At 39.9% G+C, this 20,919-nt stretch overlaps 2 protein-coding genes across 19 annotated transcripts in view; one reads left to right on the forward strand and one right to left on the reverse strand.

Annotated features, from left to right (window-relative positions):
* REV1 (REV1 DNA directed polymerase) overlaps nucleotides 1-8,733 on the forward strand; it is a 92,410-nt gene extending 83,677 nt beyond the window's left edge. For all 13 annotated transcript variants that reach the window (XM_047069886.1, XM_047069879.1, XM_047069881.1 and 10 more), the window contains 9 exons: nucleotides 1,692-1,794; nucleotides 2,933-3,086; nucleotides 3,284-3,486; nucleotides 4,727-4,960; nucleotides 5,990-6,110; nucleotides 7,153-7,373; nucleotides 7,476-7,632; nucleotides 7,881-7,983; nucleotides 8,326-8,733. In XM_047069886.1, coding sequence (XP_046925842.1) covers nucleotides 1,692-1,794; nucleotides 2,933-3,086; nucleotides 3,284-3,486; nucleotides 4,727-4,960; nucleotides 5,990-6,110; nucleotides 7,153-7,373; nucleotides 7,476-7,632; nucleotides 7,881-7,983; nucleotides 8,326-8,437 — 1,408 coding nt within the window. In that variant the 3' untranslated portion in view covers nucleotides 8,438-8,733. The remainder of the gene's footprint in view (nucleotides 1-1,691; nucleotides 1,795-2,932; nucleotides 3,087-3,283; nucleotides 3,487-4,726; nucleotides 4,961-5,989; nucleotides 6,111-7,152; nucleotides 7,374-7,475; nucleotides 7,633-7,880; nucleotides 7,984-8,325) is intronic.
* Nucleotides 8,734-8,941: 208 nt separating this feature from the next.
* Nucleotides 8,942-20,919, reverse strand: part of EIF5B (eukaryotic translation initiation factor 5B) — an 89,866-nt gene continuing 77,888 nt past the window's right edge. For all 6 annotated transcript variants that reach the window (XM_047069897.1, XM_047069896.1, XM_047069895.1 and 3 more), the window contains 10 exons: nucleotides 19,082-19,213; nucleotides 18,482-18,664; nucleotides 18,185-18,346; nucleotides 16,683-16,814; nucleotides 15,332-15,463; nucleotides 15,148-15,224; nucleotides 14,867-15,031; nucleotides 12,891-13,029; nucleotides 10,738-10,899; nucleotides 8,942-10,366 (listed from right to left, as the gene is read on the reverse strand). In XM_047069897.1, coding sequence (XP_046925853.1) covers nucleotides 10,259-10,366; nucleotides 10,738-10,899; nucleotides 12,891-13,029; nucleotides 14,867-15,031; nucleotides 15,148-15,224; nucleotides 15,332-15,463; nucleotides 16,683-16,814; nucleotides 18,185-18,346; nucleotides 18,482-18,664; nucleotides 19,082-19,213 — 1,392 coding nt within the window. In that variant the 3' untranslated portion in view covers nucleotides 8,942-10,258. The remainder of the gene's footprint in view (nucleotides 10,367-10,737; nucleotides 10,900-12,890; nucleotides 13,030-14,866; nucleotides 15,032-15,147; nucleotides 15,225-15,331; nucleotides 15,464-16,682; nucleotides 16,815-18,184; nucleotides 18,347-18,481; nucleotides 18,665-19,081; nucleotides 19,214-20,919) is intronic.

A 20,919-nucleotide genomic window follows, 5' to 3' on the forward strand; every position in this document is an offset into this window, starting at 1 on the left:
TGGAATTTTGTTTGGTCTTTATCTTTGTGCCAGGTACTTTGTCCATATTAATTTATTATTTCTACCAACATTTTAAACTTCTGAGTATTTTTTAAAAATTCTTTGGACATTTAAATGTAGCATCTGTTATTTCACAGATGCAATATTATCTCTTATCTCTTAAATATTCTTCTATTCCCTTTGTCACTTGTTTCTCCAGTTCCTTCTTTCTCTTTTGACTGCTTTTATATTGGAGGTTTTCTTCAACTATCTGTCTTATTTCATGCCCCACATGAAATCTTCCCATCTCCTGCCTACAGTGGGCGAGCACATGTGAAGATGGCAGCCGGCATTCTGGTTCCTCCATAGGAAGAGCAGTCTAGGTGGGAAGGAAGAGTGTAGGCTGCTTTTGAGCAAGGTGCCTCCCTCTCTCCGTGGCCATGCATGATGTCCCCTGGCTCTCAGCATCGACATTGGCGTGTACAAAATCCCAGAGGAGGGGTGATCTATGTGTCTGCTGCATGTGCACATTCTTGGTCCCTTCTCGCCCCCTTCACTGGTACCTGGCACCTCTAATCACTGAGTGTTTCTGAGGTTCTGTAGCATAAATTGGCTTATCTAAAGTTGGTGCCTTGCTTTAGGCATTTAGCAGGCATATTTGGTAACTTAACACTTACTGATACGCTTTCAGTGTTCTGAGTTACAGTTAACATTGGTCCTCTGTTCTTGTCTCTTCTCCTGTTTAGATTTTTTAGGAGTTTATGCCATTTAAAACTCATTTCAAAATAGTTAAGTGGTGTTCAGGAGAAATATAAATGTGTTTAAACCACCAGTCCACTAAAAACCTTGCTTTTAAGTTCTTCTGTATTTATTTGTGTTAAATAAATGTAATTAAGGTAACAAATCAATGTAAATATTTTCCTTAAAAAACTGGTACCTCTCATGGGTGTACATAATGTCCTCATGGTACTGAGAAAATAAATACAATAAAAGTAGTTTTTAGCACCTAATAATGCAGTCTCCTTTCTTCTAGAATTCTTAAAGATCTAAGAATTCTTAAAGATCTATTCTGGTCCTGCTGGGTTTTAGACAGGGTGCCACCATGTTTCCTTTGTCATTGTTGTTCATGCATTTCTTTATTGATTTCTAGAGCCTCTAAGAAATTGTTAATGCACATTCACATGTTGAAATTATGTAGTGGCTTTACTTCAGACATGATAAAAGTAGAATCAAGAACTAAAACACAGGGGATTCATCTTTTATACCTCAACATAGAGAATCTTGGAACCTAAGACTTCTCTTGGAATCTAAAACTTCATGTTTATATTCATGCTTTAGTTGTAACATAATGTTTGTATTTGTATATGCATTAACTAAAATACATCTTTTTAAAAAATGTTTTCCAGTTTATTTTTAGTTGGCCAGGTCTTCATTAGCCTGTAACTCAAAGTCCCAGTGTTCTATATGGTTTTTCTTTTACACCCTGGCTGTCAGTGTAATTAATTTGTTATACTGGCTTCCTTGAAGGGGGGAGGGGGACTCTTGTGTTCATTTTTAAGGATTATCTTTACTACTTAATTACTTAAACTGTTTTTGTAACTTTCTTTACAGCTTTCCTATATCTCTTTAAACTGTTCCATACTCGTGAGGTACTAGTGAATATATATGGAATGTAGCTTTTGCTTCGTTAAAGTTAATTCTGTCATTTACAGGACTGTAACTCTTGACCAGGCAACAGATAGTGCAAAGATAATTGGAAAAGCTACACTAAACATGTTTCATACAATGAAACTAAATATATCGGATATGAGAGGGGTGAGTATATAACATTTTAAAATTCTGACTTTCTGTAATGTTTTTCTCACTTAAGGTTTGATCTGAGAATGGTCATGGCAGTGGGTAGTGGGTTTATGAGATTTTCAGCTTCTTTGATATGCTACCAGAATAGAAACTGAAAAACTCTGGACTTTCTCCTCTGACCTGATTTTGTTATTTTTCAGAGAAGAGTCAAATTTGTTCTGAAAGCTCTTCGTTTTGTTTTCTGCCTACGATAATTTTGTATCTTGAATTTTTATGTCTTTCAATTAACCAAGGGCTTATTTTACATACATTATCCTGCTTCTGGTTCTCATTGGTAGATGGGACTGTGAAGAGTGTGGAACTGCAAATAATACTTATATCGTTAAGGTCCCTTTTAATCCAAAATTTATTCTGTGTCTGTTGATGCTCTAGAAAGGAGAATTTACCACCACAAACATGCCTTTGGGATGGATAGGTGAGAGGATATTAAAAAATGTAAAAACCTTAATTTTCTTAAGGATAAACCTTTGTAGGTTCTGTTGTGTGTGTGCTTATATGTGAGTGAAAGGCAGTTATTGGTGTGGTATCTGTGGAAGGATTAAAGAATTACTAAACCAGACATGATCAAAACTCCCTGAAATACTATTACAGTAAGGCTTTATGGTAGTGTGGGGCGGGGTGGGGGGTACAGTCTTCGAGAGCCCATGGTGTACCCAGAGCACTGCTCATCCCACTCCCCAAACCCACTTGTTTGAAAAGTTCTTCATTTAAAACAGAAAAATGGTAAGGAAGTAAGGTTGCAAGTAGGCTGTTCCTATAGGATCTTTTGTTTTTAATCTTAAAAATTTAGTTGATTAGAACTTCAGTGGGATATAGTATTACACTTTTTTGGATTTTTCTGATTCTGAAGAGATTACAGTATATTTAGATAGAAATGGATACTCCAAGATTGAGGTGAATAACTGCTCACTAGCTAGTTTAGATACAGTTTTTGTAATAAATCATGTAGAAGGCTCTTTGAATACTTTAATTTTTTATTATAGAAATAGATCTAGAAGATCTTTCTAAAAAGGAATAGCTGAGAATTTTGCTTAGTTGAATTCATATTCTTGCTTTAGTTTTCCTGGAAACACATTTTCAACTCTGGTTCTAGGTTGGGATTCACGTGAATCAGTTGGTTCCGACCAACCCAGACCCTTCTTCATGCCCTACTCGTCCATCAGTTCTTCCTGGCGGGTCACACTCTGTCCTGGATCTCTTCCAGGTTCAGAAAGCGAAGAAATCCACAGAAGAGGAGCACAAAGAAGGTCAGTGGGCATCAGTGTGGTTCTTATTAATACAACAGTTGTCTGGCATGGCTCTGTGACTTTTTAAGAAACAAACGGACATTCTGGATTATGATGAATCGATAGGTTTGTTTTACTTAAAATGGCTTAAAGTAATCCATGCCATCCTGTCCCCGATGATATGAAGAAGCTACTGTATGTATTTTCTGTACTTTCAGTATTTCTGGCTGCTATGGATCTGGAAATATCATCTGCCTCTAGAAATTGCACTTTCTTGCCATCTTTTTCAACACATCTGACATCAAGTGTCAATCCTGTTACTAGCAAAGCTGAGTCTTCAGGGAAATGGAATGGTCTACATTCTCCCATCAGTTTAAAATCAAGACTTAACCTGAGTATTGAGGTTCCATCACCTTCCCAGGTATATTTTTATAGTTCTGAGTGTGATTTAAGTGCAACAGCAGTTTTAAAGTAGGGATGACATTTTTAGGTAACAGCATAGCCGAGAAGGGGAGAGGGTACTTGTCAGGGTAGATCACAGGCAGCTCATGGTGTTACAGAACTCCATATGGGAAATAATCAGGTTAGGGGAAAGGTGGTGCTTTTGCAAAGATCAGCGACTCTTGCAAGTTGTAGAACATGGATGAAAGCTAGTTCTGCAACTGCCCGTCAGTAGCCACTCTACCTCTTTGTAGCAGCAATAATCACAGGGACTCCACTCTATTCAGCAGTATCGCTTTGTGATCATCAGTAGGGGCCCATGTCCAAGGTTTTTCTTGCAGCATTTGCAGACCATCCTTTCTGTAGAGTGAATGATTTTCCTAACGTAAGTGAGTAATTCCATTGGTATGGGCTGTAAACGTGGAATACTTTTGGAATTTTTGCTCCTTGTAAGGTTAAGATAGCACTTCAATATATATTGGGAAAGTCCATTTCTATGCTTCACTGAATAGTAGGAGGCTGAAGGAAACAGACATGCCAGCTGTGAGGCTGGGAAAGGGACAGCTCTAATCAGCTGGCATTGGGTCCCGGTTGCTGTTGAGTTATCCAAAAATAGTTGATCCTGGCAAAGTAGAAGATTGGCCTACTCATTTATAGGATTCCATCTCTAAATGGAAGTGCACCGATGGGCAGAGGATTCTGGTATGTAGGCCAAAGAAAAGTTAGTTTCTACAATCCCTTTTTTCTAACTTGCTGTTGTCAGAACTAGAAGTTTTTGTATTTGGGGGCATAGTCTCCCGTCTGAAAGGTAAACTTCTGACCCAGGACTCTGTTGTCCCATTCATTCCAAAAATGTGACGTACCCCGTGGGTATTGCCCCTGCCCTTGGGAGGGGTCTGAGATCCAGGTTTGACAAAGGCTCTGTCTGCCCCTGTTGTAGTACAGATACAATGAGTATATTTGGACTTGCCTCATCCAGTGGTACTGCCCGTAGTTGTATGCTGGTCTCTCCAGACTGCACATTACTACTGAGGCCCCAATGGCAAAAAGCCAAAGACATTCCAAAAATGTGCTGCTTTGAGGGGTTACCTTTCCTATCCTGCTTCTCTGCGCCTCATGTTGTCTGAGATGTTCAAATTGAAATTAAAATGCTACATTAACACTCCTACCACTTCCTCTCTGAACACGCTTTAACTTCAGACTCATGTGGTATTTTATAGCTTGATCAGTCTGTTTTAGAAGCACTTCCACCTGATCTCCGGGAACAAGTAGAGCAAGTTTGTGCTGTTCAGCAAGGAGAGCTGCATGGCGACAAAAAGAAAGAGCCAGTAAATGGCTGTAATACAGGAATTTTGCCACAACCAGTTGGGACAGTTTTGTTACAAATACCAGAACCTCAAGAATCTAACAGTGATGCAGGAATCAATGTCATAGCCCTGCCAGCATTTTCACAGGTGAGGTAAATTAGGGACCTTTCACCCTACATATGCTCTGGGCAGGTCTCATTTCTTTTCCTTTGGACCATAAACTCATGGTAGCTCTTGGGCCCCATATCCATTGGGGCCCAAGGCACTGGCTCATTTCTACATCATCTAAAGGACATGGACTCCCAGAGAAGGAGGACATGGTATGTAGGTGCTTAAAATTTCCACCCAGAAGTAAGAAACACATTCAGTTCTTATTTTCTTGGCCAGGGAAGACCACTGGGCCACATTTTAAATAACTAGGTGGAGGCGGGGCACCTGGGTGGTTCTGTCAGTTGAGGGTCCAACTTCAGCTCAGGTCATGATCTCACAGTTCATGAGTTTAAGCCCTGTGTTGGGCTCTCTGCCGTCAGCTCCAGACCCCGCTTCAGATCCTCTGTTATCCTCTCTCTCTGCCCCTCCTCCACTCACACTCTATCAAAAATAAACATTAAAAAATAAATAGCTAGGTGGAGATGTATAATCATAGACTAGAGACAATAACACAATCTAAGTTTGGTGTTTTTTAAAAAAAAGTACTACACGTAAACCTATTTTCTTGGGTTTGCTTCTCTTTTTTTTGGTGGGGGCAGGGGGAAGCATCTTTTTTAAAGTTCTTTTGAGAGAGTGAGTTCGTGCAACCAAGGGAGGAGCACAGAGAAGGGGGCAATTCCCAACCAGACTCCATGCTGTCAGCGCTGAGCCTGATCTCACAACCTGTGAGCCGAAATCAAGAGTCAGACGCTCAACTGACTGAGTCACTCTGGTGCCCCACTTCTCATTTCTTAGTGGTGTTTCTTGCCTTGGTGGTTCTGCAGTGGGTGTTTTTTTTTTAAGTCAGTTATTACTCAGAATTTTCTTATTCTCACCCTAAAACCTTGTGAGGATTTAATGAGCTTTAATATTGAGGCCCTAGTAAGAATTCGTACAGACAGAAAAGCATGATTTGAAAACAAAGTCTGTTTTGTGAAAAAATAGAGTCAACTCAAGTTTGACTCTGAACCTTCTCGTTTCCACTAGGTGGACCCTGAGGTGTTTGCTGCCCTTCCTGCTGAGCTTCAGAAGGAGCTGAAGGCAGCATATGATCAAAGACAAAGGCAGGGAGAGAATGCCGTTCACCAGCAGTCAGCTGCTGCATCTGGTAAGCATAAGCGTGGGAAGGGACATGTAACACAACTGAAGATGAGGGAAATGAGGTCATTGGTAGGGTATGATTATTGTAGCAGATTAATGGCCAACATCTAAGCTGCTAATCATGTTAAGAGCTCTTTGTATTGGAGAGGAAGTATATGATGCAGGTAAGTGTTGTCCTAGACCTAGCTGGAGTTGTGTAACTTCTGACTTCCATACCTTTACTTTAAAAGTAGTCTGGGGGCACCTGGATGGCTCAGTCCTTTGAGCATCCGACTCTTGATTTCCACTCAGGTTATAATGTCAGGGTTGTGGGATTGAGCCCTGTGTGTAAGGCTTTGTGCTGAGCATGAAACCTGCTTAAGATTAAGAGTCTCTCTCCCTGTACTGCTCACACTCTCAAATAAAAATGAATGAATGAATGAATGAATTTAAATGTTTGAGTTACCACCAGAAGTCTTTTGACTACATGTCAAGACTGACAGATCAGAGTATAGGTTTAAAACTGAATGAAAGGGGTGCCTGGGTGGCTCAGTCAGTTAAGCATCCGACTTCGGCTCAGGTCATGATCTTGCAGTTTGAGTTCGAGCCTCACATCGGGCTCTGTGCTGACAGCTCAGAGCCTGGAGCCTGCTTCAGATTCTGTGTCCTCCCCTCTCTGCCCCTCCAATGCTCATGCTTGGTCTGTCTCTCAATAATAAATACATGTTAAAAAATAAGAAAATCTGAAAGAAAGGTTCTGAACATGTATTCCAACAATGCCTGAACTGTTGAATTTTCATTTAATCTTTACAGCTCCCCCCCCCCTTATAGATAAGCAATGCCCAAAAGATAAGATTTTTAGTGCCCCAAAGAAAGTGGGCACAGATAGTGGGTGTCCTACAGCCTGCGCTTTCATCCAGTTACTGCCTCCAATACTGTCTTGGTAAGAGGCCTGTGTTGGTGTGTGTGTGTGTGTGTGTGTGCACATGCAGCGTCTGTATTTAAAAGAAAGATTGCATGGTACTATCTAGACATATGTTGTTGAAGATACCACGTTCATACTTTTTTAGTGCCAAAGAATCCGTTACATCAACTAAAACCAGCAGCAATGAAAGAAAAGAAACGGAACAAGAAAAAAAATCCCGTCAGTTCCCCCAAAAAAATTCAGAGCCCTTTGAAAAACAAGTTGCTTAATAGCCCTGTGAAAACTCTTCCAGGGGCTTGTGGGAGTCCCCAGAAGTTAATCGATGGGTTTCTGAAACATGAAGGCCTTGCTTCTGAGAAACCTCTGGTAATAATTTTTAATACTTTTTAAGCTTTGACCTTTTATCAGATCTTAATGTACTTGATGTTATGTAAATATAGCACTTTTTGTCATTTGTTTTCTTAACAGGGAGAACTCTCTGCTTCTACTTCAGGTGTGCCAGGCCCTTCTGGTTTGCAGCCTGAGCTGTCTGGCCACGTGAGATCCCCAGCACCCAACCTAGCGGGAGCTGTTGAATTCAGTGACGTGAAGACCTTGCTCAAAGAGTGGATAACTACCATTTCAGGTGGGCTTGGCTGGTGTGACAGCCACAGACTGAGAGGTAATGGTTCTAAAATTTTGGAACTTGAACCAGACTCAGCTATATAAATGCAACTCTTTTCTGAATCTGGTAAGCCAAAACCAGCCACCCTGTAACTTTTGAAACTATACTATAGACCACTGGTTGGATGGCTAGAAGTTGGGGGTAGTTGTAGAGATGCAGTTCTCCTTCATGCAAGCAGGCTGGTCCTTACTGAGGATTTTCCTCTCTAGATCCAATGGAGGAAGACATTCTGCAAGTTGTGAAATACTGTACTGACCTAATAGAGGAAAAAGATTTGGAAAAATTGGATCTAGTAATAAAGTACATGAAAAGGTAATTATTCAATACTTTTATCTAAAGGACAAAATGGGCATCTCACACAGCTACTTTTAAGGTGAGGCACAGAGCAAGTTTGACATTTGGGGGCAATCAGTTAACTAAGGAGTTAGTGAAAAGGGAGTAACCTTTGTTTTGAATCCCAAGCAACTGCCAGAAGATCAAAGATTGTTCCCCTTGAGGTTTATATAGTTTCAAACCATACTAACTACTTTGAAGTGTTCTGAGGTTTGGGCCAAAATTGATTCTTACCTAAAAATGTTTACGACCCTAAGGAGATGTTAAACTGATTCTTGGAGGAGTCTTTTTACTTAAAGTTTTTTCTTAACCCACCTTTAGGTTGATGCAGCAGTCGGTGGAATCGGTTTGGAATATGGCATTTGACTTTATTCTTGACAATGTTCAGGTGGTTTTACAACAGACTTATGGAAGCACATTAAAAGTTACATAAATATTACCAGGGAGCCTGGTGCTCTCCACTAGCTGTGCCATAAGTGCTTGTGAGGTATTTGCAAAGTGCATGATAGTAATGCTCTGAGTTTTTATAATTTTAAATTTCTTTTTAAGCAAGTGTTTTGTACATTTCTTTTCAATAAGTGCCAAATTTGTCAGTATTGCATGTAAATAATTGTGTTCTTTTACTGTAGCATAGATTCTATTTACAAAATGTTTGTTTATAAAGTTTTATGGATTTTTACAGTGAAGTGTTTACAGTTGTTTAATAAAGAACTGTATGTATATTTTGTACAGGCTCCTTTTTGTGAATCCTTTAGGAAGCAAATCCTGAACTGTTTATTGTGTTTAAAGGCTGAGAAACCTTCAAGCTGGACTGTTAGAGGCTCCATGCTAAGCTCTGAAATTCCCGAGAGGTCCCAGAATGGGATTCTACTTGTTCCGGGTAAAGCTTCTAAATAATTTTATCACTTTTGTCCCCAAGCATGAACACAGGAGCATGTTATGAAAACCTTCTTTACTTCTTCCACGTGGAGGGATTTACATACTTTAAATTAGAACACACACATAATTATTAAATTTTTCTTGGGAAAATTATGTCCCACAGATGGCTTAGCGGTGGTGTCTCCACCTCTACCGTCCCTAGAGAAACTTCAGTAGTACTGAAGAATGGTACAGATTTTCAAATGTATATAAAGTATTTTTCTATGCTATGTTAGTTATGCTGTAATACTTCAAAAATATAGTTCATAAATCTACACCAGTGAACACTTGGGAACATTTTCTTTAAAACACACCCCACACTGACTTCAACACTGTGCTTGCTCTCTCAATAGTTACTAGAGATCTGTTAGAAGAATTAATTTCACACTAACAGATTTCTTATAATGGGGGAAGGAATAGATCTTCATGTGGACTTCCCACATGCTAAAATCCAGTAACTGATATGAACAAGTCAGTTTCTGCAACAACTTAGAAGCACTAAGCCCAAATAGTTCCCTACTTGATTGCCCCATCAGGAAATGTATGCATGGTAGAATTTTTATATCCATCTTGGTTCTAGTGTGTCCTAGAAAATCCTAATGTTAGCGTGTGCTGGTACACAAGGTAGTACACTGAGGCTGATGACTCACTCATGGAGAGAAGCTACGCTAGCATGGAAGCCTAAGGGATGTCTGTTTTCTTTATTGGTAGTTCAGAATTGTGCTGATTACAGTGGACTCTCAGGACTATACAAGCAGTAAATAGCAGCCAGCTAGGCTTTTACACCATGGTTTCACACAAAGCAGATAAAGAAATAGCAGAATGCCTAAATTTCTATTTTAAAAAATTCCTAAGGGCATATGGCAGAAGAATGCTGGGGGAAAAAAAAAATCACTGTGGGAAGGATAGGCATAAATAAAGTATTTCTTACATCAAAAGAGTCCCAAGAATCACAAAATCTGCAGAAGCCTGGTTAATCAAATACTGCAGTACTGATTTAATCAGTATAAAATTGAAAGAGCTTTAGATCTGTAATAAAAATCCAAATTTGGGTTAGGGCAAACTTTAAAACAGCAGCCAGTAGAGAAGGATTGGGAAAGGAGTGGGCAGGTGAACAGGCACGTTGGAACTGTGGGGACACGTAATCGACCACTGTCAAACCAGTGTAAGTTTCTTGGTTTCTCATGGAAAACATTTTATACACCTATTTTTTTCCTTCCATACTTAAGTTCATCAGTGTCCAGATACATCCGTTCCATTTTTTTGTCTTGTTTTTTCTTGGTGGTATTATGACATAATATTTCATTTATTCCAATTCCTGCCCCATGTGGAAAAATTAGATGATTTCAAATACTTTCTTCAGCTCCACAATAAGCTGCCAATCACTCTTCTGCATCTCATCTCTGAACCAGTCTTTGAGGGCATCGATGGACTGCCGGCTGATCTGCAAGCCCGAGGCACAAACAGGGTCAACAACAGTGCAACCACCACATGCCAAAAAAAGCACGTGGCCCAAGGCTGACACAGCTACTGCTCATTAAAAAGAAACCTTGGCCAAAATAACGAATGCCGTACCTGTCTGCCTTTCAGAGTAGTAAATCTCTGCAAGTCCTAGCAGGCACTCTAACTCTGTTAGGAGGCCCCTTCCTCAACACAGAGAAGGCCGCGTTATAGGTCATGCCCTGAAGAAGAATCCAGTCCTGCTGGACTGTAAAAGTTCAAACATCCAGCCCTGAGAGCTACTGTGCAAAGGTAACCAGAGAAGAGTTGACCCCCAATTTCTCTAAAATGGGCCACTTCTATGAAGACACTTACCTTACTGACAAGAATGTCTGTAGCTTCAAAATGTCTTCCATACATTTTGGGAGATTCACCAGGGATAGGTTCTATTTTGACACAGACTTCTTGCCCTTTTTTTGCAACATCCACTTGTTTATGGTTTATTTCAATACTCGTTACTATTCCAATGTCAACAAACTGTAAAATAAGAACTGCAATATAAGCAGAGGAATCATGCCAGTCACAGGCACTGCAACCTGGACAGCTAAAATAAAAACTGGAGCAAAAGAGCTAGTTTAAAAGCCTTGGCTCTGTGACCCTTCTTCATCCCTCATCACAGTGTGTTTCACTGGTAAAGTAGGGATGACCCCACCACACCCCCTGTGCCCTTCACAAGATGACTGTAAGGACAAAAGGAGATCATTCATATGCTTTAAACAACTTTAAAAGTACCCTATCAATTCAATGTGGTTTATTATCTCTGTTCTACCCTTTCTCATGACAAGTGCCATAATAAGAACTGGCAGGCCTAAAACTTGAATCAGGAATGAGTTTGGAGTGGTCGGTATGGTGAGCAAAGGGATTATGTCAGAGCAGCAGCCAGGGATACATCTTGTGGGGCCAAGTGGGCCGAGGTTAGAGCCTTGGCATTTCATTCTGAGGATGAGAGCTGTGAGCAACCTGATCTCAGTTACAGTACAGGAGAAAACCACTCTGCTGCCTGCTTATGAAGGGACAGAGGAGAGAGAGAATGTGTGACCAAAGCCACAGAGGAGATAATCGCTGCAAATAAATGTCCTTCCTCAGTCCACTGAACTGGTATAAAAGCAACAACTCCTAGAAGCAACAAGTCCTAGTGCTCAGATGACTTCTAAGTGCCATCTCCCACTAAAGGAACCAGGTCTGGGGCAGGGAAAGTACTAGATGAGCCTAGAGCATCTCACTGCACCAGAAAGGAAGAAGATGCTCCAAGAGTTATGTGTCCAGGGCAATCTGCAGTAGCTAGTTTGAATGGGCTCCCACTGACCAGAATGGGTGTGGGGGGGGGGGGGATCTCAAAAATATTGGTAATGGATTAGAACATCAGATTTTTAAAAAAGCTAACCGAGTGTGTATGACATACTTAATGAAAAGTTCAGGGGAGAGACAGGTTCTTTACAGAAGTGTTGGTGGGGGGAATCACAGTTTTATAAACTTAGGCAAGGATTACCAATTATTAAATCTACAGGAATAAAGGTTGTTGAAACAGGATATTCACAAGTACTCAAAGTGCCCCCAGAGATTACTTAATAATCCAAAGGCAGACGTGGTTCTAATGGCTATCCTCAGCCAACAGCACCCTACTCAGTAAACGAAGGTGCTGCCACAGTAAGGAAGCTTGTGTGGTGAGGCTCGAGGCACACGGGAGCATCTTTGCATGCAGTATCCGTTCTAATTGTAACTTCCCTCTAATGAGGAGGAAACTGACAGATCCAAGTTGAGAAATGATCTGCAAAAGAACAGGGCTCTCCCCAAAGGATGGGGGGCTGTCCCTATTGAGACTAAAACCCATAATAACCAAATGCAGTGCACCTTGAAGGAATCCTGGACCAGGTCAGCAGATGGCATTATTAAAGACACTTGGGACAGAGCACCTGGGCGGCTCAGTCAAGTGTGAGTCTTGATTTGGGCTCAGGCCATGATCTCATGGTTCATGAGATTGAGCCCTGCGTTGAGCTCTGTGCTGATGGAAGGAGGCTGCTTGGGATTCTCTCTCCCTGCCTCATGCGTGCATGCACATGCACTTTCTCTCTCAATGATGAAAAAAGGCCCTCAGGACAACTGGTGAAATGCAAATGAGGACTATAAATTATAGGACATTATTGAGTTAATGTTAATTTTTCTTAGGTATAATGCTAATTTAGGGGAAGGGAAAGTGGGTGTTCATTACTCTGTTCTTTATTTTCCCCTAGGCTTGAAACTTCAAAAAGTTTTCAAAAGGGCAGTAAGTTAAAGTACCTTGCAACTTTCTTTTGTTGAAGCACCGATACCTGGTGCTAAGAATTAACACAGATTAATGAACACTCGTAGTTAAGGGAATAAATCACAGAAGGTGACAAACTCTTCTGCTTGTTGTCACCACTCCTGGCCTCCCCATTTTACTGCTTTTAAGAGACCATACTTGATTTGAAAGTACAACGAGAACTTACATTTTTGCTAGGGACGCACATGGGTGTCCCCTGTTTCACCTGACCTGCTTCCACAGTCACTCCCATCACTATTGGGTCTCGAGAATTAAAAATATACTGGGGGAGGATTTTCATCTTGCAGGGAAATACTGCTATGTGCCTAAAAGGAGGAGGAAAAAAAAAACACTAAATTTTGAAGCAGACAAAAATCACTTAAACCTAAAAATATGAATATGAGGCTTCCCCTGTCAGATAAAAGCACTTCCAGGTGGTGCCAGAAAAGCAGGAAGGACGCTGCAGAATGACCTTGGTGGTGTCCACAATGGTCCAGTCTCCGGTCCTGGGTGCATCATCCCCTCGCCATCCCCTTCCCCTCCTTCCCTCTGTGCTGTCACTTCCCAAGTCTTGAAGAAGCTGCATCACCGGAGCATGCGAAGTCTCTGCCCCAAAATTTAGATGGAGCTGAGAACCTCAATAGGACCCACGGTCGGGCACACAGGCAGTTGGCTCTGGGGACCACACAGGCATCAAACCAGTCACCTTCTCTCTACCATGTTCCCAAACCAGGTGACCCAAAGGCCACTTACTGAGCATGAGCTTCAAGTCTTTCACAGTGTCTAGTAGTTTTCTTAACCAAAGTCTTTTCACTTGTGGTTTCATGATTTCAAGGGAGCATATCCCAGTCTAAATCCCAATACTCACCTGGCAGTACACTTTAAATATGTACCCCAAATTGAGCCGTTCTCAGGTCTTGCCTGGAATACTGGGAGCCTGATAAAACTCCTTGCTGCCTCCCTAAAATCCTCCAAGGGGCCTACTGAGTCCCACAACTTCTCTGACCTCATCTCCTACTGTTCTCTGCCAGATTCGATGTGGCTGCCTCCCAGTGCTGTCCTTCTGCCTGGACAACTCCCTGGTCTGGGAGGCTCAAGTCATTCCCTTCAGATCTCTGCTTGAACAAGAGACCCTATGGAGGGAAGCTGTCCCTAACCACACTGCTTGTCACACTGCTCTTCCTCCTGATTTAGGCCTTCCCTGCTCTGTTCTGCTTTTCAGCACTTCACCCTACTGCTCGTGAGTTCATGGCTGTCTCCCCTGAGGTGCAAGAGGAGGGAACCTGGTCAAGGTTACTGCTGCCTCCTCAATCACCTGCAGCAATGCCACCTATACCAGGCAAGCTGTGAGGTCTGCTGGAGGAACAAGCTCTCTTCCCATGGAACACCTCACCTTATTTCATTTCCTCACCTCCCACGTTCTAATTTTGTTCCTTCCTTCCCATGTAATCCCAGATAAGGAACTCCAACAAGATAATTTTAGCAACTGCTAATCAATAATGAGACCCAGACCTGCCAATTTAAAAATTAAAAAATAAAAGGCTACACAGAGGATTTGTTAACACTGCTAGAATGCCTCAGATGGGCATTTATGGTTTATAACACATCATTTCAGGATGCTGCCTCTTCCAGATGAGCAAATGCCATGCTTCCACTGTCCACACACCTTTCCGATACAGGTATCCCCTACATTTTGAAAGGTCACATGATACCACTTTGCTTTTATAAAGACCTATGTTAGTACCTGCTTTCCCTAACCAAAAGAGGAGGATTTGTGCTTTTATGAAAAAAGGCGAAAAGGAAAAATGTTTAGCATTTGTTTTGCAGTGAACCGTTAAAGAGGCGGTGGGCACCCCAGAGTGGCCCCACCAAACTTCTTCCCAAGAACCACACTCAACATCTCAGTATCATGCTGCCAGGGCTGTGAGCAAGGTCTGTGAGCATCTGGGCTTCATTTCGATTTTATCTGTTATTAAGATGTGTCCTAAGGTATCAGAAGGGAGTGCTCAAAAAATTTTCCATATAAATTAACAGTAATTACTTCTTCACTATATGCCAATTCGGCTTACAGAAGGTTTCACAGGAATGCTCTACTTTCGGATAGTGGGAGAAACCTGTATTTGGCAATTCGAAGACCCAAAATAAGTAAAATCACGAACTTACTTAAATTCTTCTTGTTTCTGTTTCTTGTAGTCTTGTCTATATTTCGTAAAGGCATCAAATAAATGATAAATAATTTCTGCACTAAAAATTCTAACTCCTAAACTATCAGCCATTTCTTGTGCATCCCGTTCAATTCTCACATCAAAGGCCAAAATCACTGCGTACCTGAAAGGTTCAAACACAATAAAGATCATTCAATTAAACACAGAATATGTCAGGTAGGACAGGTTGAAGAAAATAGGTAATATTAAAGCCTTCACAGCAGGAGAGAAATTACTTACTGAGGATCATGTTCCAACATCACTGAGGCCTTCATGACATCTTTTTTATGGACTGGACCAATATTAATTCCTGCATACTGTAGAAAGGGAGTTTCTGAGCTTAATGGCCTGTGTCAGGTAAAGGAAACAGCACTACAAACCATGATTACCACGGACTCCCGTGGAGTCAGGTAGGATTACTTACGGGCACTTCTGATGTTTTCAGAAATTCAAGTAGAGCTTCCAAAGATCCCAGTGTAGAGGCCTGGACATAGACTCCTTTTTCTTCCAACTTGATAGCATTTAGCGTCTGCTTCAACTCATGGATCAATTCATCCTTGAAAAATTAGATTTGACAAGGTTGTAAATATATCTCTATCATCAGCAGCTTACACTAAGGCTGTGTTTCTCTTTTTAATTAAGTATTTACCTGAAAACATGAAAGCAAGCCTAAGAAAAAGTAAGGCATAGCAGAACCTGTACTGGAATGGAGAAGGAGATTCAGGGCCCATATCTGAAATGTGTCCCATACATCTGTCTTTAGATTACTAATGTTGAAATCTATTTAACCTCTGCTGTACTTGGCAAATAAGGTAGATGGGTGAGCTGAATGAAATGAGAATCTTTTCAAAGTTAAAAAGCATTACATAAATGTAATGTGTTGTGCTAGCCTAAAGGGTCTGCTTGACTGCCTTAAGCCTTAACTGAAATACCCTAACCTCAGCACCCTTTTCCTCAGTCACTGCTCCTTTAGGGATGAAGACATTCTCCCCAGAAATAACTACAACAGCTATGTTCATGCCATAGTTGGTACTAGCCAAAGAGGAATGCGTGCCCTGTTCTTACTGGCTGTAAGGTGGCCACTTCCTTGATGGTGGTGACCTGGTGCTGCCTGAAGAATAACAGTGGTCTCAGCGTAGTAGATGAGCCGTGTGCTCAGAACAGTGCCATCTTCTCTCTGGCAAGCGAGTACATAAACTCAAAGTTTGACTCTGTGTAACTATGCTAGACTCCGGTGGACATCTGCTCCTACAGATAGGCAAATTTTAAAATGACTTCAAGATTATCTTGAGTTCTGTCTGCATATTCTGGTATCTAAAGTTTGTTTATTTTTGAGAGAGCGTGTGGGAGGGGCAGAGAGAGAAAGTGCCAAGCAGGCTCCGTACTGTCAGCGTGGAGCCCAACGCAGGGCTCAAACTCATGAACTGCAAGATCATGACTTGAGCCGGAATCCAGAGCTGGATGCTCAACTGACTGAGCCACCCAGGCACCCCTGCATATTCTGATCTTAAAAAACATGAATAGCTTCTAGCTTTTGTTTCATTTTTTACTTAAATAAAATGTGTACCTTAAAATTCTAGTCTATATAATATTAATGTTCATTCACAGGGCTGTGTAAACTGAAGTAATCTAAAAGCATCAACTGTTTGCTATGAGCCACCAGGTTAGGCTTCACAAAGACAAAGGTGCCCACTTCATTCATCATTACCAGCATGTGCCCTACTGACACAGCAGCAGAACTCAAATAGCTTTGGACGTTTAAAAAAGTAATTTACTTTAAGAACCGGGATTTCATCTTCTTTATAAGCCACCAGGAGGGGTAAGCCGGCCAATGTCTTCTCCAGGTCTTTTCCAAGAATCTTTACCCCCTGAGCTGCTTCTACTTCTTTATGCTTTTCATACTGGTTCTACAAAGATCAAAATATTTGTTACCACATTTATTTGAAAGTGGTTAATAGAAGATGATGTGACAGTATTTTCATGACACTGGGATAAGGAAATTTTTCTTAAAGTAAACAAAAAGCAATAAACAAACATTTGTTTCATAAGATTCCACAGAAAAGGTAAAAAGACAAGTCACAGAGTAGAAGATGGTACAATACATACAAGCCACTAACAGACTAGTACCCTGACTACATAGACAAATCCCATGACTCTGTAATAAAGACAGACAATGCTGGAACACAGGGACATTTCACAAAGTAGTGAATTTAAATGGCTAATAAACATACAAAATAATAGCCAACCATATTTCAATCAGGCAAGTACCAAATGAAACAACGAGCTACCAGACAGGAAAAAATTTTAAACTCTGACAGCATCAGAGAGCTGACAAGACGTGACATAATGAAAATTCTAATATACTGCAGTTGAAAGTATAACTTGTTAGACTTACTGTGGACAACAATATGGCCTTATCCAGTAAAACTGGAGCTAAGTGTAAGTGAGGACTCAGCAATTCACTCCTAGGCATACACCCTGGAGAAACTTGCACAACTACACCAAGAGATAATACAAGAATATTCGTAGGAATGACACTGCTGGTAATAATAAAAGTTTTAAAACTGGAGATAGCCTACACTTTCCATCAACAGAACAGATAAACCATAATATATTCATTCAGTAGAATACTACACAACAACAAAAATCAACAATAGCTATAGGCAACAACATGGATAAATCTTAAAAGTATTTTTTGACCAAAAGAAGCCAGATACAAAGGAATGGAAAAGGACTCCACATATATAAAGTCCATACAGATTTTTGAGAACCCCACACTCACGTATTGTTTAAAAAGGATATTAATTACTATCATGGAAATGGAAGCAGTTAACTTTTAGGAATGTGGGGGACTGGGGGGGAGGGGTGGGGAGAGGGGAGGGACTAACATCAGTAAGAAGCACACAGGCTTCGGGGATATCAGCAATGTTCTGATTCTTTACCTGTTTGCTTCCTAAAAATTGGTTAAACTTGTCTTCTATGCTTATGGAATTTTGTGTATTAATGTTTTATTTCATAATAAAAAATGTTAGTAAGAGACTACTTAGCAGTGTAGAACCAAAATAATACACTTCAGTTTTCATGGAAAGCTTAGGTGGTAAATAAAAACTTGCACACATCTCCACTCTGACAGATGATCCTGTATGCGGGATTCAAAATAAGACAAGGAGCGAGAGCATATTAAGCCAACCAACTCTCGAAGTCAAGAAGGGACCTCAGCAGAACTTATACACAATGTACACATCCCCGTGTGTCAACACTTGCCACCCAGGCTTACCTTCACCCGTAATTCCTTCATAGGAGGAGGTAATAGGAGGCCTCGAATCTGAGTTACAATGGGCCCTTCTACTCCAGGAACGATAATTGTATCTCCTTCCTTCAAACGCCCATTGATCAGTATCACATCTATGGTGGTGCCCATTCCTGGGAGAGCCTTAACCTAAGAGACATAATCGCAAAGGGAGTGAAATATATGCTGCACTATATTGACTGAATATAAGAGTAGGAAACATCCCCATCCAAGACCTCCATGTTAAAAACAAAAGGGAAAATAAACTGAAAAGCTGATCATTACCTCCATCACCTGTGCTCTTAGCTCCTCACAATGTGCAAGTCTCTTGCTCAACATGGTCTGAGTTAACTCGACAAGAAGGTAGATCAAACTTCCCATGCCATCACCAGTATGTGCAGAGGTAGGTACCAAGGACACAAAAGTACGGGGATCCTTGTTCTCATAAAACAAAGCTGCATTCAAACCCTAGAGACAGGAAAAGCAAAATCATTCCAAAAGGCCAAACTGGAAGGAAGTATCCAGAACAGCATGACTGACTACCTAATAGATAAGCAAATTACTCATCTTTCTGAAACTCCTAAAAAACACTCCAGATCATGTATAACCTGTAGGTATTAGTTGTATCACAGAAAAGTAGTGGCTTTCCCAGTCAACTTTATTTTTAAAATTTAAACATTCAGACTTTACAAAGACAGATCTTTGAAATATCAGCTTTCTAACTTAAAAAGGGATAAGGGAAAAGAATGGAGATCATTACTTGCCAGTGATAGGGAAACAGAACCAGTATTAGTGAAAATGCTAGCTTTATTATAAGGACAATATAACAAAAGGAAAAATATTCTATAACATAGGCTTTTCACTAAGAAGGGAAAGTTTTCTTACCTGCTGTGCAAATTCTACAATAATAGCCTTTGCTCGCTCCTCAAATTCATCTTTTGTATTCTTTTTCTGCTTCTTTAAAGTAGCAGCCACATCAGAGTCAGGGCTCTTTTTCCAATCATACAACCTATCAATCTGGACAAAAATTTTTCATAAGAAACATCTTGAAAACATTCAGAATGCTAAGGAACTTAATTAAGTTCCTAAATTAAAGTTCCTAAAAACTCCTAGTGTATATTATACATATTCAGAAGAGTGTGAATTACTCAAATATTTTATTATACCAAAAAGCCCATACAACCCGCTTAAACTGCAGTCCCTTAATTTATTTTCATTTTTAAAATTTTTTTAATGTTTATTTATTTTTGAGAGAGAGAGAACATGAGTGGAGGAGGGGCAGAAAGCGAGAGGGAGACACAGAATCTGAAGCAGGCTCCAGGCTCGGAGCTGTCAACACAGCTCGAATATGGAGCTCAAACTCACAGACTGCGAGATCATAACCTGAGCTGAAGTCAGATGCTTAACTGACTGAGCCACCCAGGTGCCCCTAACTGCAGCCCTTCTTCAACTACAAACTTCTGAGGTAACAAGCTGCCCATGAGCCTCCAAACCAGTTCATGAGAGGCTGTCATTTGTTTGCAAAAGATGAGATCCTAGAATTATCCTGGCACTATTAGCACATGTTGCTGGAATTCCAAAATGGTTTTGTTTAGTAAATAAAAATAAGAAATATAGCAAATATCATCACTAGGAAAATTACAGCAAAAAAAAAAAAATAGTAATAATTGCATCCTATTTCAGAGAACAGTCCATTTTAATTGTTTTATTGCTCACATTAGATTTACTCTGTTAAATAAATCATGTATTTTCTTTCACTTTTCAAAAGTGTGATAAATGGGTATAGACAGGAAAACTAATTAGTAGGAAAAAGAAACGAGCAAAATCCATTTCCTAAGTCTAGGGTTACAATATAAAGAAGCTTCCTCAATCTGAATGCTACAAAGGAGAAACATTAGTAAGTAGGAACAGATCCAGAAATGACAAAGTTGATATAATTAGCATACGAGATTCTTAAAACAATTATTATAAAATATGTGACTTTAAAGAAAAAATATGAAGAGCTTTAAAAAACACATAATATGAAATAAAAATTTACTAGATAAGCTTAACAGTAAATTACATATTACAAAAGAAAAGACTGAAGGCCTTGAAGATATAGCAATAAAAACTCCCAGCTGAAGCATACAAAGAAAAAAGAATGAAAGAAAACCTTAGTCATTCATGAAAAACCTCTGAATAACCTAATTTTTGTAAACAGATGAAGACTATAAATCCACAGATCTAAGAAAATCATTACAAAATCTCACTAATGAACCTTTAAAAGGAAAGTTCTTAAAAACAATCACAGAAAAGGATATATTATATACAAAGAAACGAAGGACTATTAGAGATAAAAGCCATAAAGCAATGAAGGAAAAAAATATTTTTTAAATCTGGAATTCCATATTCAGAAAATTATTTGATCTAAATAATAAAAGCATAAAATATGTAAGCACTGCTTATAACAGTGAGCTAAACTTACCCTCAAATATTTCTATTAGATAAGAAAAAATATCTGAAATCAACAATCTAAGATTCCACCTTAAGAAGTTAGAAAGGAAGAGGACAGGAAAATCAAAGAAGAAAGAAGCAAATGATAAAATTAACACTGGAAATCAATGAGATATAAAATAAAACAATAGAGAATATCAATAGAATAAAGAGCTGGTTCTCTGAAATACAAATTTCTATACTGATAAAAGACAAAAAACCTAAATAACCTGTACCTGTTTAAGAGATTC

This window comes from Lynx rufus, unplaced genomic scaffold, assembly GCF_022079265.1.
Source record: "Lynx rufus isolate CCGP_SWC_20201006 ecotype Redwood Valley unplaced genomic scaffold, mLynRuf1.p SCAF_8, whole genome shotgun sequence".
Classification (NCBI taxonomy): domain Eukaryota; kingdom Metazoa; phylum Chordata; class Mammalia; order Carnivora; family Felidae; genus Lynx; species Lynx rufus.